This window comes from Carya illinoinensis, chromosome 9 (assembly GCF_018687715.1).
Source record: "Carya illinoinensis cultivar Pawnee chromosome 9, C.illinoinensisPawnee_v1, whole genome shotgun sequence".
Classification (NCBI taxonomy): domain Eukaryota; kingdom Viridiplantae; phylum Streptophyta; class Magnoliopsida; order Fagales; family Juglandaceae; genus Carya; species Carya illinoinensis.
The window spans coordinates 29,550,675-29,567,500 of record NC_056760.1 but is presented as its reverse complement, the minus strand read 5'-3'; the positions used below and the strand labels follow the sequence as shown (position 1 = coordinate 29,567,500).

General features: G+C 35.6%; 1 protein-coding gene across 1 annotated transcript; it reads right to left on the bottom strand.

Annotated features, from left to right (window-relative positions):
* Positions 1–2,849: 2,849 nt before the first annotated feature.
* On the bottom strand, positions 2,850–3,506 carry LOC122276985. The gene has a single exon (XM_043086865.1). It carries the CDS (start codon positions 3,504–3,506, stop codon positions 2,850–2,852), a length of 657 nt encoding a protein of 218 aa, XP_042942799.1.
* Between the last annotated feature and the right edge of the window lie 13,320 nt (positions 3,507–16,826).

The window sequence follows — 16,826 nt, the reverse complement described above, 5'->3', positions numbered from 1 at the left end:
CTTACCAAGCATGCATTGGAGTAAGATTGAATTCTTTATGACTCTGAAATTTGTGATTGAAGATGGTTTTGAGAAAAATTTTCAAAAATTTCTTTTATGTCAAGTGAAGTTTTGTGGGTACTTTGGTTTAAATCTTTTACCTTGAACACAATTGAGCACATAGTCGTTTTTCTCTTATTCCATTTTGCTTATGAAGAGAAGAAATTGAATTAATTGAAAGAGGGAGGCTCGATTTTGCTTTGCTCTAGAATCCGTTGATGGGTCATTGAGGCGAAATCCTAGTTGAGACCAAATATAAGAGAAATGATCTAGGCATTTCTTTGGCATAACCAAAAAGCTTTCCCAGCCGTCCTAAATGTCATGCCATCATTACATGGTGTGTTTCCATAGTCAACCCCCTTGAGCCTTCATGAGCCTTTATTTATTCTTTGAACTACATAAACCATGCCAGCTCTAAGCCTGAAAAACAATGAATCTACCTTTGATAGTTTGAGAAAATACTTTGGTGGAGAGTTACATTTAAAAGAGAAAAATTGGTTTCATGATGAACCGTATTATGTTTGCTTTGTTTGATCAAAGAAGAAGAAGAAAAAGAAGAAGAAAGGAAGTATTTGTAAAAAAAAAAAAAAAAAAAAAGAAGAAAAAGAAAAGAGAAAGAAAAAGAAAAAGAAGTCGCTAAGCGGAGTGTGAATTACCTCAGATTTTGTTAAAAGAAGTGTTGGTATTATATCAGTGATTACAACAATAATAATGCCCAAGTATGAGCATATTGCCAAGAAAGAGTTATGATTTGAATCATGTGAGTTTCTCTTTTAATGTTCTTTTCACTAAGTATTTTCCTAGTTTGATTTAATTTCCCATATCCAGTTCTTTCTTAACCCTCACCCTGTGGCCTATCATTACAACCTTATTAAGACCTTTTGATCTCTGATTTTGGTGTTGACTACATTAGTGGAGAGGATTTCTGAAAATTGGACTTATGGGGTTAAGTTTTAAGAGAATTCTTCTGATTTTGGTTGTTCTACTTTTTTCTGAGTTTGCAGGTGGTTTGAGGTTAAATTGACTATATCACACACACACTCAAGGTCTTAGCTTTAGGTTGAAGTAAACGCCTAACTCTTGCTTGACAAATTGCAAAATTTTTGATTGATTTTCCTGCTATCTTTGATGTTAAAAGAGTAAGATACTAGAGATGAAATCTAAATTCATAAAAGCTTGGTGAGCGATGATACTTCTCTTTCGGGTCGAGTCAATATTGCCTAAACTATCATTTGTTTTTCTTTTTGTTTGAGGACAAACAAAGTTGTAAGTTTGGGGGTATTTGATGACTTGCAAAAATTTCATATTGTAGATTTTAGAAGTTCGCTCGAGCGGAGGCTTTTGGCCGTTCGAGCGAATTTAGGCAGATTCAAACGCTCGACTGCCGCTCGACAGGGGGCTCGAGCGGGTTGCTGAAAAATAAAGATCGCTCGAGCGGAGACATTGGCTGCTCGAGCGAAATTAGGCAGAGTCGAACGCTCGACGTGCGCTCGATAGGATGCTCGAGCGAAATCAGACAGAGTCGGACGCTCGATGTGCGCTCGACACCCCGCTCGAGTGAACATCGTATTTTGACAAATTTTAGGTTTTCCGCCGTGACACCATATAAAAAGTAATTTTTCACTCTAGGGCCGCGAGTTTTGACTGGAGAACACTTCTTGGGAGAGAAAAACATAGCTAGAGGGATTCAAATCATCTGTTTTTGGAGAGGGAATTCCAATTATTGCACGTACGTTGGAATCATACACGAGCACGGACGGGAGAAAAGCGTTGAATCGTTCCCTTGAGCTTTTGACGACGAGTTGCGGCTGCAAGGAGGATTTTTCAGTGTTTATTTTCTTCCCATCTTCTCAGAACAATTATGGTGAATTCGTTTATGTTGAATTTTATTTCTAGCATGAGCTAAATTTTCTTCATTCTAGGAAAATGATGTAACCTATTTCCGAACTATGCTTGATTGTCTATGCTAATTTAATGCAATTCTCTCTTTGTTTATCTGATTTATTCTGAATTTATTGCTTCTAATTAACTGGCCATTGATTAGATGATAAGTAATCTTGTGATTTGCTATCGAAAGAGGGAATCATAGGGTAGATCTTGGATATTTCAACATAGGTAAGTATAGAGATCGAAAGACTTGTATGAACCTATGTAGTAATTAAATCATTGGTCTTATTGCATTCTTGATTATTGAATTTGCATATTCTTGTGTGAATTGATAACCAAGAGTCAATTCCAATTGACTATCGAAAGAGGCTTTTGGATGAATTAGAGATTTGCTAATAGACAAAAGAGATTTAAATTAAATTAGCTGGATGAGAAAAGCATAGTGAAGAAGTAGGTGAAATCGATTTCCTAGAAGTTTTCTTCCCATTAATTTGATCTTCGAACGTCAGTGTTATTTCCTTTGCACATTTTTCTTTGAGTTGATCTAGTTTAGATTGCAACTACAAAAATCTTAGTGATTCCTCTAGATAAAATCAAGTTTAGTATAATTTTGGTATTTGGCAAACGTAAGGTACTAATCCCTGAGGACGATACTCTTCTTATTACTTTACTATAAAACTATGATACTGTGCACTTGCAGTTTTGCACCGGTCACCTTTCGAAAATTGGTTTGCTTAGAAGCATTAGTACCAATTACGTAGGCTTTGCTGTCAAAGAAGCAACCGATTCAAGACTAGGGACAAAAGTCTCCAAAGTAATCTCTCTCTATTTCTCTTCTTGCAATACCAAGGATATGACTTTGTTCATAGAAGGAAAATGATCAATTAATAGTATCTAACTTCGAATACTATTAAAAGAGTCACTTAGTCCATCAAAAATTGCATTACATACTCCTCTTGTTGAATTTCTTCAAAAAACCTTAGGGTTTCAACAGAACACTGTGGCAATCGCCTATAATTTGCTAGCTCATCCCAAAAAGATTTCAATTCAGTGTAATAATCACTCACAGACTTCTGATTTTGCTTTAATGAACTAATCGCCTTACGTAATTGAAAAATTCGTGGACGATTACCTTGTGAGAAGCGGTCTTGTAAGTCTTTCCACATATCAGAGGCATTATCAATGTATAGAATGCTTGATCCAATGTTCTTTGCCACATAATTAAGGATCCACGAAACTACCATGTCATTACACCGAATCCATGGCAAATAGAGTGGATCTGCTTGAGACTTCGGCTTTTTGTGAATTCCAGTGATAAATCTGGTCTTGTTCTTTGCATTGATGGCTTTGGACATGGACTGTGACCAAGAATGATAATTATCACCATTTAAACGATCGGTAACAAGTATAACACCAGGATTTTCTCCATGGTGTAAGAAATAAGGGTTTGAGGGGTTATCAAGAGAAGCAGGAGGAATAGAAGATGGAGAATCAGAATCAGATGAATCGGAATCCATGACAAATCTCATAGAGCAGCGGTTTATGCTCTGATACCATTGACAAAACTCGAGTTCTGCCATGGATTTATGATCAAGTTGATGAACTAGTAGAAAACACAGAGAGAGATTTGGGCAGAAATTCACTCGTGTTGTATTACCTTCGGTAAAATCATTTACAATCAAAAAGAAGTATTTATATATACTAAAATACAAGGGCAGAAATGTAATTGTACATATAAAGAAAAACTAATGTATTTCTAATAGTAACAATGATGTTGAGAAATCTAAAGGAAAAAGTTCATCGGCTACATTGCATTGTCATGCATTTTACATTCCTACTAACATCTATCATTGCATATCATCGTGAGCCTAGTCTTGGGGATAACTTGCTGAGACTTTTTAATAATATCATCTTGGTAGTCCCACTACAATACCAATTATTGAAATTGTAAATTTTGCAAACCAGTACCACAAGAAGGAGTTCGAGCAGGACATTCAGCCGCATGCAGACGAGTGAAAGAGGTATTGTGCTCTGCAGTTGTTGGATTTATTATTAGTCTTTTATTTTCCTTGTTCTTATACCCGTTAGGAAAGACAATATTTTGTGTTTTTCTCAAGATCTTACGGACTCTGTAATTGGTACTATCGTGATAAGGATTGTGACGTGACTTGTGGTAAAACTCTTCAATTTCACTAGTTCTAACATACTATCTGCATAAATATTTTGTTGGAGTGGAGAATACTTTGTGGTCAGTTTGAGGTTATGAAGGGGTAAAGGCTTTTAAGTGTAAGATAAGGTACTCTCTAGAAATAGAATTGGATAGATGAGTCTTGCTAATTTGGGTCATATGTAAAATGACCTTTAACCTCAAACTGAAAGCATCTCATCTCATCTTATTTTATCTCATTATTATAATTTTTCCAAATTTGCATACAAAATATAATAAACAATTCAACTTTTTCAAATCTCAAAACAATAATAATATTAAAAAATAATATTCTAATAATATTTTATTCAACTTTCGTTATTAGTCTAAAACCATCTCATCTCATCTCATTTTTTAATCCAAACCAGCAAATGTAATTAATGGGGCCACTATAGATTGTTGTAAGATTTTTTATATGAGCGGTTTTATTCAAAAAGATGTGGTTAGTTCTGTTAACTCAAGATTGTTTTAATTATGTTTCAACTGTCGGTTGATTTTTCACTGGACACAGTTGTGAGGCAACTTAGTGGTATTAACAAAGTCAAGTAAGCAGTTCTCTTATGTTAGACGTTGCCTAAAACTAACTGAGGTTTGTTTTTGTGAAAAAATTGCATATTTTACTGAGAAACAATTCTTTCAATTGGATGTTATGTCATGAACAATGTAGGCATAAGCTGTCTTTACATGAACACGAGTTGCTACTATATAAACTGTGAAATAAACTTATCTACTAACTGTACAATTACAAGATATGTTCCTATTATTGCATTGCATCTTAAAACCCCTAAGACATGATTCCTGTCCCCGCTTGGTTAACAAAAACCAAAAATCACATCTCAATTCATCATTACAACTTTTTCAAATCTCCATATAAAATATAATAAACAATTTAACTTTTTCAGATTTCAATACAAAAGTAATATTAAAAAATTGTATTATAATAATATTTTATTCATTACTATTCAAAACATCTCATCTCATCTCATCTGTGTAACCAAATGGGGCCTTAATGTTCTAGTTATTGGCCCTGCCACAAGTGTAAAATGTGACTACTGGAAACTAATTACTAATATTGCTTCCACTTGGATTACTATTACTAGCCTTGCCATGGGCGTAAAACATGGCTACCGGTTATTGGGAAAACTGCTACTATTACTATTATTGGCCTCGCCATGGGCGTAAAACTGTGGCTACTGTTACTGCTTATGACCTTGGGGCAGGTCATAACTTACACTGTTGTAAATTTTTCTGGTAATCACTGCATTGCTTCTAAACTATTGGCTCATGGTATGCATGTTAGATATTTTAACATGAACATTAATAATTAGATCTTCAATTTTCTATGATCCACAATAATAAAATAATAATAAATAAATACGTACATTTCTCTATCTATTTGATAGAGAATCTAACTTGACTATGAGAGAAGGACCACCCTCGTAACTTTACCTCCAAGTGTCTCTCAATGGCTAGAGGCATAAAAATATTGTAGGTGAGAACCCTTTAACCCCTCAGTGCTATTTATAGATTTTCGGCTATCATGAAATCTAGAGACTTTGTGTCCCACTATGATTGGATATAGAGGTATTCTAGTCCCACTATAACTCAATAAATTAAGTGATAAGATTGAGCTAATCTAAACCCATTAGATATTATCAAGGTTACTATTCACACAAAAAAATACGTAATAAACTTAGTACTAAAAAATCCTAAATATTCATATTAACCTACAGTGAAAATCGTTTACCAAAACTCAACCCTGAAGTGCCCCTAAAATAAATTCACAGTTTCAAACAATCGTTTCGTCCGAAATTATGAAAATGAGTTATTGTGCTATGAAATCCTAAATATTCAACTAAGTCTAGTGGCATAGACTATAACGTATTCTGACACTTCTAACTACCTCAAACAAATAAAATCACATTTCTGGCACCATAGTGAGTGATAACACTGACTATGTTGACAAACTAAAACTTTTGCGATTAGTCGATTCGTGAAAACTTATGGAGTTTTCAAGAGATTCCTAAAGTCTATAGAAATTCCACCATTGAATTTCTAGCGGGCTATTACATGTACTTTCTCCTTAACACTTGGGTATTTAAAATTTCATTAAGTACTAATCATTCGGAGAAAAATACTCTGAGGAATTCTTGCTATACATTCTTAACGGCTTGGCTATAAGTTGACAATTCCAAGTTCTAAAATAAATTTCCTCAGTCATATACTATAAATTGTGGCCTCAAAACATACCACAAATTCAGTCCCTATTGCACATGAAGCAGTAAAAGATTTGCCTCATACTTTTCCATAAATAGCTCTACTAGATAGCAAAATACATAACCATAACTATATTTTCCATCATTAGAGTAATTCCATAAAATAGGGTCTGAATATCCAATTACCTTACGAATATCAGTTCTTTTTAAGACAATAATATAATCTTTAATTTCTTGCAAATAACATTGTACTCTTTTCACAGCTTTTGGGTCAAGTATCTTTGGGTTACTTTAGCAACAACCAAGGATGTTAATGATAAACTGATGTTCAGCTGTATATAAATTTGTGCAATTACCAAGTTCCTTATAACCATGTTATACAAATTTCTTTAACAATCTAATCAATTCGAGAACACTGTAAATACTGAGCATTTCACATTTATTTTTAAAGTATCCATTTACCAGTAATTTTTCATGCAAAATCTTTCTAAACTTTATGCAACTATACTGAGACAATCTTAACAGTCATCATCTTGGTATTAAATTCAATCTCAATTACAAATGCTGTCTCATTCATAAATTTCATTTAGAGATGTAACTTTAATGTCATACTACTAACGATGACTCATACTTGCCAAAAAGTCATATACATACATGACCAAAATGCAAATATACTCCCACTGACTTACGGGTATATACATTAACAATAAATATTTTTCTTAATCTCAGAACAGTATTGGTATTATCAAATTTCATATACCATTTTTTTTTAAACTTTTACCTCTTCTAGGCAATCCTTTTATTCATTTCTTGTAGACGTCAGACTTTTACTCTACAATTATTTTCACATTCATTTGATGTAACTCTAGACTATAATGAGTTACTAATGTCATAGTGATCCTCAATGAGTTCTTTCAGATTTAATAGAAAAAATCTCTAATCAATGCTCATCTCTGAGTGAAATTCTTAATTACAAGTCTAACTTTATATCGTTCAACATTGTCCTTGAAGTCAAGATTTTGTCTCCAAAACCCATTTCCATTCGACTTTTCATACATTTCAAACAATTTAGATGAAATTGCAGACTTTACATTGATCCATGGATTTCAATCACTCTTTTATGCATCAATCTTTTATCGAATCACTTATTTCTATAATTTGTGAAAACGTATGTACACTTTTATTTAGTTCTATATCACATTCAAATTTTGAAGATACACCACATAACTTAACCAAATAGCAAATCAAGAAGATTGCATGAGGTTACCTATTATGATGTCTCTATGGCCAATTCTTCAGTGGTGTTTCTCTGATGAGGTGAATGATCATTTGCTTGTTGTTCCATATTATCATTAAGATAATCATAAAAAGAAATACAAGAATTTTCAAAAGTACAAGAATACACTTTACGACAATCACATCTCTTGTTTCCATACTTCCACTGATTTTGCCAACCATAAGAAATTTGATATTTCAATTTTCTCAAAATTCAAACCATATGTAGAAACAATACAGCTTAGATCATTTGAATCTCCTTAAGTAATTAGTAATAATAATGTACCCAATAACTATTATAAGATTCAACAATCTTTCATTTGGGTTATAAATTATTACTTTAATTTGACTACCCATACATGAATATGCCTTAAAACAATTCATACTTTAAAAATAAATCATTAAGGCTAAAAACACAATATAAATTCTAAACCATTATGATATAAGTTCTAAACCATTATAACCCAACTCTTAATATTTTTCATGACACTATTTCAATCCAATTAAATGATTTTCACATTTCTATCTAACTGCAATTCCTCCCCATGTGAAGTACTACAAGAATTACTAATGGCTTGAGACTTCTCATGTAGCAGATAGAAACATTCATATCATGTAAATCATCTATAAAAGTAATGAAATACCTATATCAAATATTATAGGGAAAAATATTTACATGCATCTATATGCATTATCTTAAGAAAATCTTCATTTCTTGTGGCATCTTTTATTGATATGTTTGATTTATTTTCCTTTTATACAAATCAACACACATCCTGAGATTAGAAAACCTAAATGCAGAAAATATTTTATTTACTAATCTCTTTAACTTTTCTTAAAGATATTCTTCAAACTTTTATGCCACAAATTATATTTCAAATTCTATGCCATAAATTGTAAAAGTTTTTCATAAATCATTTTTCTTTTGGTTCCAGTACATACCTCATGAGTGAGATAAAAAAAAAATATTATTATGAAGGCATGACAAATACAACGTTATTGGAAAGAAAAATGGAACCAACATAAGTGACATATTGAAACAACTTGAAATTTGAACATTTGTACTTGAGTTTAATCTAAAAGAATGCATAAACATGTATAAGATCTGATTCGAAACTTATTTGGTTTACCCTTCCCTTCGAATCATGTCTTATGCTTAGGGCACCTAAACCTTCATGTGTCATTATTTCTTTCAAACTTCAATTGACACAATTCTTATATTTTCATCATAATCGTTTCATTCCTTTCCAAAAAAGATACAAATTAGCAAAATGAATTTATATCTAACTAACAACCATGTTACTAACTTGTTCATATCTCATTATTTTAATGAAATAATAATGCCTTTTTTTTTTTTTTGATGGAAATGTGCTTCATAGCCTTCATTCATAAAACGAAGTTACAGCTGTGACATATAGTCAACTAACGCAAACTGCTCAGGAGCTTCCCCGTCAACAAATTCCTTTGTGACGGACCTTGTCTAAACTTCTACACCCTCTCTCCTGACAGCAGTCAAGAGAGAAAGCGCTCTGTCAAAACAGAGCTAAAACAACCACTCTTCTGAAGAAGAGAGGTACACCCACTCTCCACCCTCCCTAAGAGGAGGAGCACAACAACACCTACCTCCCCAAAAGAGGAGTAGGACAAAACCCACCTTCCTCCAAAAGGAGGATTGGGACTCTAACCATTATATATTATTACTAAAACTAAAAAAAACAGACTAATAAACCAAACAGACTAAAAAAAAAAAAATGGTACAAAAAATTATGTACAATTATAATTGTACATAATTGTTCACCAAAATCTCAATGATAAAAGTAGTTAAAAAATTCATATTAGTTAAAAAAACTAAAAAAACATTGTACTTTTATGACCTTTAAACAATTTAATACTCAATGATAAACAATTTAATATGTAAACAATTGTAAACAATTTAATATGTAAGTAGTTAAACAATTTACTCAATGATAAACAATTTAATACTCAATGATAAAAGACTAAAAAAATTCATACAATTTAATATGTAAGTAGTTAAACATTGTACTTTTATGACCTTTATCACTATTCTCAATGATAATTGATGTTTAAACATTAAAAACTTTTAGTGTAAATTGATATGCTCATGTTTCTCTATATTAGAGTCCATTCTATACATGAAACTTGTAATGATATTCATATATTTTAATGCAAGAAAAGCATTTTGATCACTTTAATGCTATGAGTTCGACGCTCATAAACAATAACAGAATTTAAACCATTATGGATGAACTAATAGTGTCATCGAAATCCCTCATTTTAGAAGTGGATCCCAATACACAAAATGTTTCTTCCGGTTTTAAGTTCAGAATTTAAACCATGCATTATCAAGAATTTAAGCTATTATGAATGAACTAATAGTGTCATTGAGGTCCCTCTTTTGGGAATAAACCCCAACACACAAAGTGCTTCCTCCAATTTTAAATTATGTGGATGAACTAGTTGTATCATCAGAATTCTCCTTTGAGAGTAAACTCTGACATACAAAGTGTTCCCTCCAACCTTTCTTTAATGGATGAACTAGTAGTGTCATTAAAACCATACTTTGGGAGCAGATCTTTATACACAAAATTGTTCACTCCAACCTTAATTTGACGGATGAACTAGTAGTGTCATCAAGACCCTCCTTTGGGAGTAGATCTTGACAAACAAAATTATTTATTCCATCATATCCACCTTACTATGGAATTTAATGATTTTTCACCAAAATCTAAGAAAGTCTTGTACCTTTGGGCAACCAATCTTTTCTTTAATTTTAATGTGAATCATTTGCTCCATATTGGATAATATATATATATATATGGCATGATAATAAGAACCAAAATAAACAATTCATACATGTATATAATAATAACATGTACATAAGATTTAATGCATGTAAATAATAGCATGCATATGACATTTAATACATGTATTTAACAATAATAACATGCATATAAATTTAATAATTTATTTGATAGAGAATCTGACCTGACTATGAGAGAAGGATTACCCTATCAACTTTACCTCCAAGTGTCTTCGATGGCTAGAGGCACAATAATATTGTAGGTGAGAACCCTTTAACCCCTCAGTGCTATTTATAGATTTTCGGCCATCATGAAATTTAGAGACTTTGTGTCCCACTATGATTGGATATAGAGGTATTCTAGTCCCACTATAACTCAATAAATTAAGTGATAAGATTGAGCTAATCTAAACCCATTAGATATGGGTGTCTGGGACATAGAGTTTAAATAAAACTCTTACAATGCACAGTAGTATAGGTTCATTGCTCAAATTGAGTCTGTGGACTCACCATTTATTTTTCATAATTTTTAGATGACCTTGATGATGATGATGGTTGGAATAGATGAAATGATGGCAAAATTAGAAAAGAGTGCTGAGATAAGTGTTGAATTTATTGTATTTAGAACGATTTCTGAGACATTTAATTACAGAAGATTATTGTATTTAAATTGTTATTAATTTTGATTTTGGTTAAAAGGTTGAACCCAGGGCAAGAGGCATGACATTTTATTTGATGCGTGTGTTGTGCCTGGGACAAGAACCTACTTCAAGTTCATGATTTAACAGAAATGGGCCTTTGGTCTCAAGCGCTTAAGAGAAAAAAGATAAATTGTGAATGGCTCCATTTTGAAGATCCTTGAGATTCCAGATGCAGATTCGGGTATAGTTGGGATACCCATTTCCACATCCAGGTAAACAATCCTAGAAGCCAAGTCTTAATATTGAAAACCGAAAAATCACAAAGGGGTGTATCCTAATATTTCCCATTTGCTTATCATGTGATTCCCTAGTTACAATAAAATGCTAGGACTACATTTACATTACCTAAATTGTCTCAAGAAAGGAAATTGGAGAAGATATAACAAGAAAATTAAATGATTAAGAAAGAATAATTACATAGTTTGTATAAGACCTATACCTAGCTCCTCTACAAGCTCATCCCATACTCGAAGAATGTTAATGAATTCCGAAAAATTCTATGAAGATAACGAACCAACATTCTAAACTGAGGAAATGTTAATGAATTTGAACGTCAGTGTTCTCACATCCCTTCTTCTCCTTTTAAGAAAATTAAAATTTGAACTATAAAATGGAATACATATATGCTTCTTTACATTGCATATGGAATGAACAAAAAATCACTCGAATTTTGAATCTAACTTATGTTCAGTGTGAGGAACCGCCTAGCATGAAAGGGGACAAACAATTCTTAGAGTTGAACAGAAGGCAAAGATGAACAATACCCCAGTGATCTAAGGAATTAGCAATAGGCGTTGCAAAGTGCAACCAATCCAATAAGTGGGCAAGCAAGCACCTTGCAAACTCTTGGCTGATGCGTACCACAACAAAGTGGAGATAAGTATGCCGTTTCATTGAATGCAAGCACAAAAAGTCCACTTACTAAGAAGGTGAGAACAAAAAGCCATGGAAGCCAATTAATCTGACAAGACATAGTTACCAGCCAAGGCAAGTAGCACTCTGGAAAAGACTGTGTAAGTGAGGAAGCCTTTTGGAAGTACACAAAGCGGAGGCATGGCTTAAGGCATCCCTACCCCTCCCTCGGAGGAGTGCGGGTTAGTTCTTTGACTACCATATATGACTCTAGAACCCTATCTCCTACAATGGAACACCCTCGATCTTTGCCACTCTTTAGGAAAACAACTCAGGTTTGCAAAATTCTACAAGTTATTTATGCTAACCTGGTTGACCATCACAGTTGGAACACACAACTCCAACCTACCTTCTCGTCGAGGATCAGCGGGCTACTTCAACCTTAGGGTAGCCTGACCTACCTCATGGCGAAGTACAGGCCCAATCTCTCGACTACCCCACGTTAACCAGGGTAGCCTTAACAAGTTGCTCGACCCCCCATTGTGGCAAAGTGTGGACTAGCTTCTCAACAGCCTGACAGATTACCTCCCGGGGGGACCAAATGGGAGGGCATGGCCTAGGGCATCCCTACTCGTCCCTCGGTGGAGTGCAGGTTCAGTCTTTTGACTGCCCGACACAATCCGGGATGCCATCTCCCACGATAAAGCCCCGTAAACCTAAGCTGCACAAAAGTGGCTCTACTCAGGTCAGGAAATCTCAGGAATTGTTTATGCTGACAAGCATGTGCCTTCCGCAGTATGGACAAGCATCTTCCACTTACCTTCCCGTTGAGGAGCAACCGGTTAGTCATGCCTTAAGGTGGTCCAAACTGCCTTGCAGCGAAGTAGGTGATCGGTTTCGCTACTACTTGGCATTGTGTAAGGAGGGTTTAGCCTAAATGCACTATTTAAACCTCCTTTGGAGACCCACGTCGAGCCTAGCCCTATGGCAAGGGTAACAGACGGGAAAGGTCAGGATCTGCCGAACCTCCCAAGAGCCCGAAGGGCTTGCTCGGTCACATTCTTATGCAATCTATGCGGCCTCATTCACGTACACTCTGGGAAACTACCACCAGCCGACTCTTGCCAAGTGTTAAAGTAGCTAGCTGCGGGACAACCCACCGACTGAGGAGACCGAAGAGGAAGGAATGGATCAAGGCCTCCTGGCTTTTCACTCAGTAGAGTGGAAACCCGATTCCCTCTTAGCATGGGCATGCCTCAGCCCTTGTCCCATCAGGCGAACCAGTGAAGAAGCAAAGAAGGAAAACAGAAAAGCAAAGTACAAGACCAAGCAGTGAGGAAAAATACTTGTTCATTAATGATCAAAGTCTGTACAAAGGAGAGATAGATGAAAAAGAAAATTACATCAAAACATTAACGAAGGGGATACAAAATCAGGTAGGAGGGGAGTCAAGATCCTCCTCAGAATCGATGGAGCCAACCTCTTGAGCATAAGGGGCCACTTCAAGTAAGGCAAGGTTGACCTTAGGAACCTCAAGGGCCACTTCAGGCACCGCAGGGTCAACTGCCGGGGCATCAAGGGCCACCCTAGTGCCCTCAAGACCAACCACGAGAGATTTAGCATCGGGAGGGAAGGCATCAGGAATCATATCTCTGCCTAATTTGCAACCGTGCTTAAGGGCGTATGGATTGGGAGGAAGCTGGCGGATGTTGAGGGCTCTTAATTGTGCCTCAAGCGTTCACAAGTTCGCTTGGTTGTGGACAAAGAGGACTGATCCCAACTGCACACTTAGGCGGGAAATGACCTCTTGTACTTGGGTCAGGTCACTCCTCAAGTCAGCAATAACCATATCCTGTGTGACTACTCTTTGTTGGATTTCCTTCAACTCCTTCGATGCCTTCACAGCCCTCCTCATCTCCTAATCGGCTGTGGCCTGAGCAACCTATAGCGAGTCCTCCTGTGATGACCCCAACTCCCACATACGGACATGTGAAAATCGAGGCATCGAGATGATGAAAACACAGGTCACACACCCCAACGACAAGTGCTAATTGTGTGCACATTCAACACGTGTAAGACAAAAGATGCAGCGAATAAGTTAAGTCACTCAACTAAGTACTAGAATTTTAAATAAAGATTTACTTAAATAAAATTTTTTAAAAAGAATTATACAATTATCTCAAAAAATATATTAAAACCAATATAAATGAACCAAAACGGGAAACAAATCCCAATATATGATCAAGTGATACCAAATCACTCCTCCGGTGAAGCCGCATCCTTAGGCTCAACCTCCTCATCATTTGCATAAAAAACTACGGTACCCAGAAATGGTACTGCAAGTAAGTAATAATCCTAATAGCCTACAAGATAAAAATATATTCATGCAACCACAAAATGTATGAACATGATGCCATATGCATCAAAACCCAAAAATCATCCTTTCCCAAGAATGAATAATTTTCCATGAACCCCAAAATCTCATTTGGCTCAAAATCCTATCCATTAAAACATCCGTCATTTTCCCATAAAGTGGCCCAACATAAATTCCACCATTTTTCCAGAAAATAGTCCTCGTATCCTTTAATCAAATCTTGACATTTTTCTAGAAAATGGCCCATTATCCATTCTACTGTATGCACCATGATCTCCCATAGGGATCATCCGCACACCCTGGCTCTTTTCGCCACACCGCAGGTAACGACCACGCATGTGACTTCGTAACGAGCGATGCCCAGTTCAGCGCCCAGTGCGTTCATGGCCAAGCATCCTCTAGCCCTCGCCAGTAGAGGGGCCATGGAGTCAACACGACATCGTTACCATCCAGTCAAATCCCATTGTCGCCCAACGACAACCCAAGGGACGTCACTCAGTATATTGCGCTCCCGAGTGACCAGAGGAGCTCCACTGAAATAATGCCCCATCTTGGCTTAGGATCATGATACGCACGCACCCGAAAACCATTTTACACATGAAAACTCAGTTTTCATTCATGCTCATGAACATGCATGCACGTATGCAATGCATATGACAAGACACAAAAATATCCAACAAATCCCAACATCATCCAATCACACAAACAACTCCATTCTCCAATTTCAATTGACCCCGATACTCATCGGACTCAGTTTGGCATAACCAACCAAATCACAAGCATTGTTATTGCAAATTATATTTAAATCTTAAAGGTTATTTAGAAAATACTTACAGCGCTTTAAAAGTAATATTTCTGAAAGATCACACACCCCATTTAACTTCCAAAAGCTAGCTTGAAAATAAACCACCAACAATTACAATTTTGGGATGAAAACGAGTTTTGAAATCAAGGAAATCTTTGAAATGATATTTTCGAAATACAATGGCTCATTTACAAAAATAAAAACTAGAAGATGATGGCTCAAACTGAAGATTACAGTAAGAACAAAACCAACAAGAAAATCCCAAAATAAACCCCCCGGTTTGGACGGAAACAGGGCACAGTTTGGAGGCAAAAAAACACTTGAAAATCACAAGATTTAACCCACAAGCTAGAAAATGAAAATTCCAAGGGAAAATAAGAGAGAAAATTGAGCATGAAAATGGGGCAAAAAACAGAGCAAGACCTCACAGATTGACCGCATGAAAATGGAGAAGGGGAACTTCTGCAGTCCCATTATGCAAATGAAGAACACGAAAAAAGAAGAACAGATGCACGGCACAACAAAGGGGAAGAAGACGAAAGAAGTAGAAAATAAATTTCCAATGAAGAAGTAAACGACACAGCAAAGAAATGATGAGGAAAATCAAAGGAAACTAGAATAATGAAGAAGAAGAATTGGGCACGCGCAGGAGAAAAAGGGAAAGAAAAGGAAAAGAGAAGAAGAAAGAAAAGATAGGAGCTGCGGCACCAAGAATTTCAGAGGAAGAAGAAGACAACAATGGTGAAGGAGGGGCTGATCGGCACATTGGAGGAGAAGAAAACCTTAGGATTTTCACACTTGATCAAAACACACAGTAGAAGTAAAAAGGGGTTGAGTTGAGGCAATGGGTTGGGCTCAAAAAGCTACATGGGCTGGCCCCAAAATCAAGGGGATTTGGCCCAAAAACAAGAGAGAAACCCACTAAACAAAGCGCAAACTAAAAATAAGGATCTAAGAAAGGAAAAAAGGTATAATAAAAATAAATAAAAACCAAATAAAAATACTACAACTCATAATTAATAAAATAAAATATGTAAAGCCCAACAATATAATAAATTAAAATAAAGAAGAATTTAAATGTAAAACAATAATTAATAACAAGAAAGCATATTAAAATAATTTGCACAACTTAAAAATTATAAAACAATACAACAAGAAACATGTTAAATTTTAAAACAAGAGAGCTACTAATTATATTAAATATAATAATTCTTCAATACAAATACACGTAATTACAGGGTATAACACTTCCCACCCCTTTAGAGAGGCTGAAAGGGATAGGCATTCTTCATCCAAGAGCTTGAGCTATTGTGCATTTGAGTCCTGAACCTGCCTTAGCTCCGTGTTTTCTACCTGAAGCTGGCCCAGCGACTTTTCGAGGGCCGTCACTAAAGCTTTCAATTTGCTTGCCAAAACCTGGGCTGAGGTGGTTGTCGTCGAAGCAACCAAGGCTTCATTCTGGGTTAACTCGACTTGCTCCTTCACCGCTGCCAGCTCCACCTTCAAGTGCCATTTCTCCTCTCTATCTCGGCACACACAGCGGAGGGCCACCTGTGCCAGGGAATGGAAGTCTTGTTTCTCCACTTCATTCGCCTCCTGGCTGCGCACTATGAAGTCGGCCAATTAGTTTGCCCCCTGTGGCCCACCATA

Excerpts from the sequence above, each read along its gene's own strand:
- LOC122276985 (XM_043086865.1), bottom strand. The coding sequence starts at position 3,506 with ATGGCAGAACTCGAGTTTTGTCAATGGTATCAGAGCATAAACCGCTGC.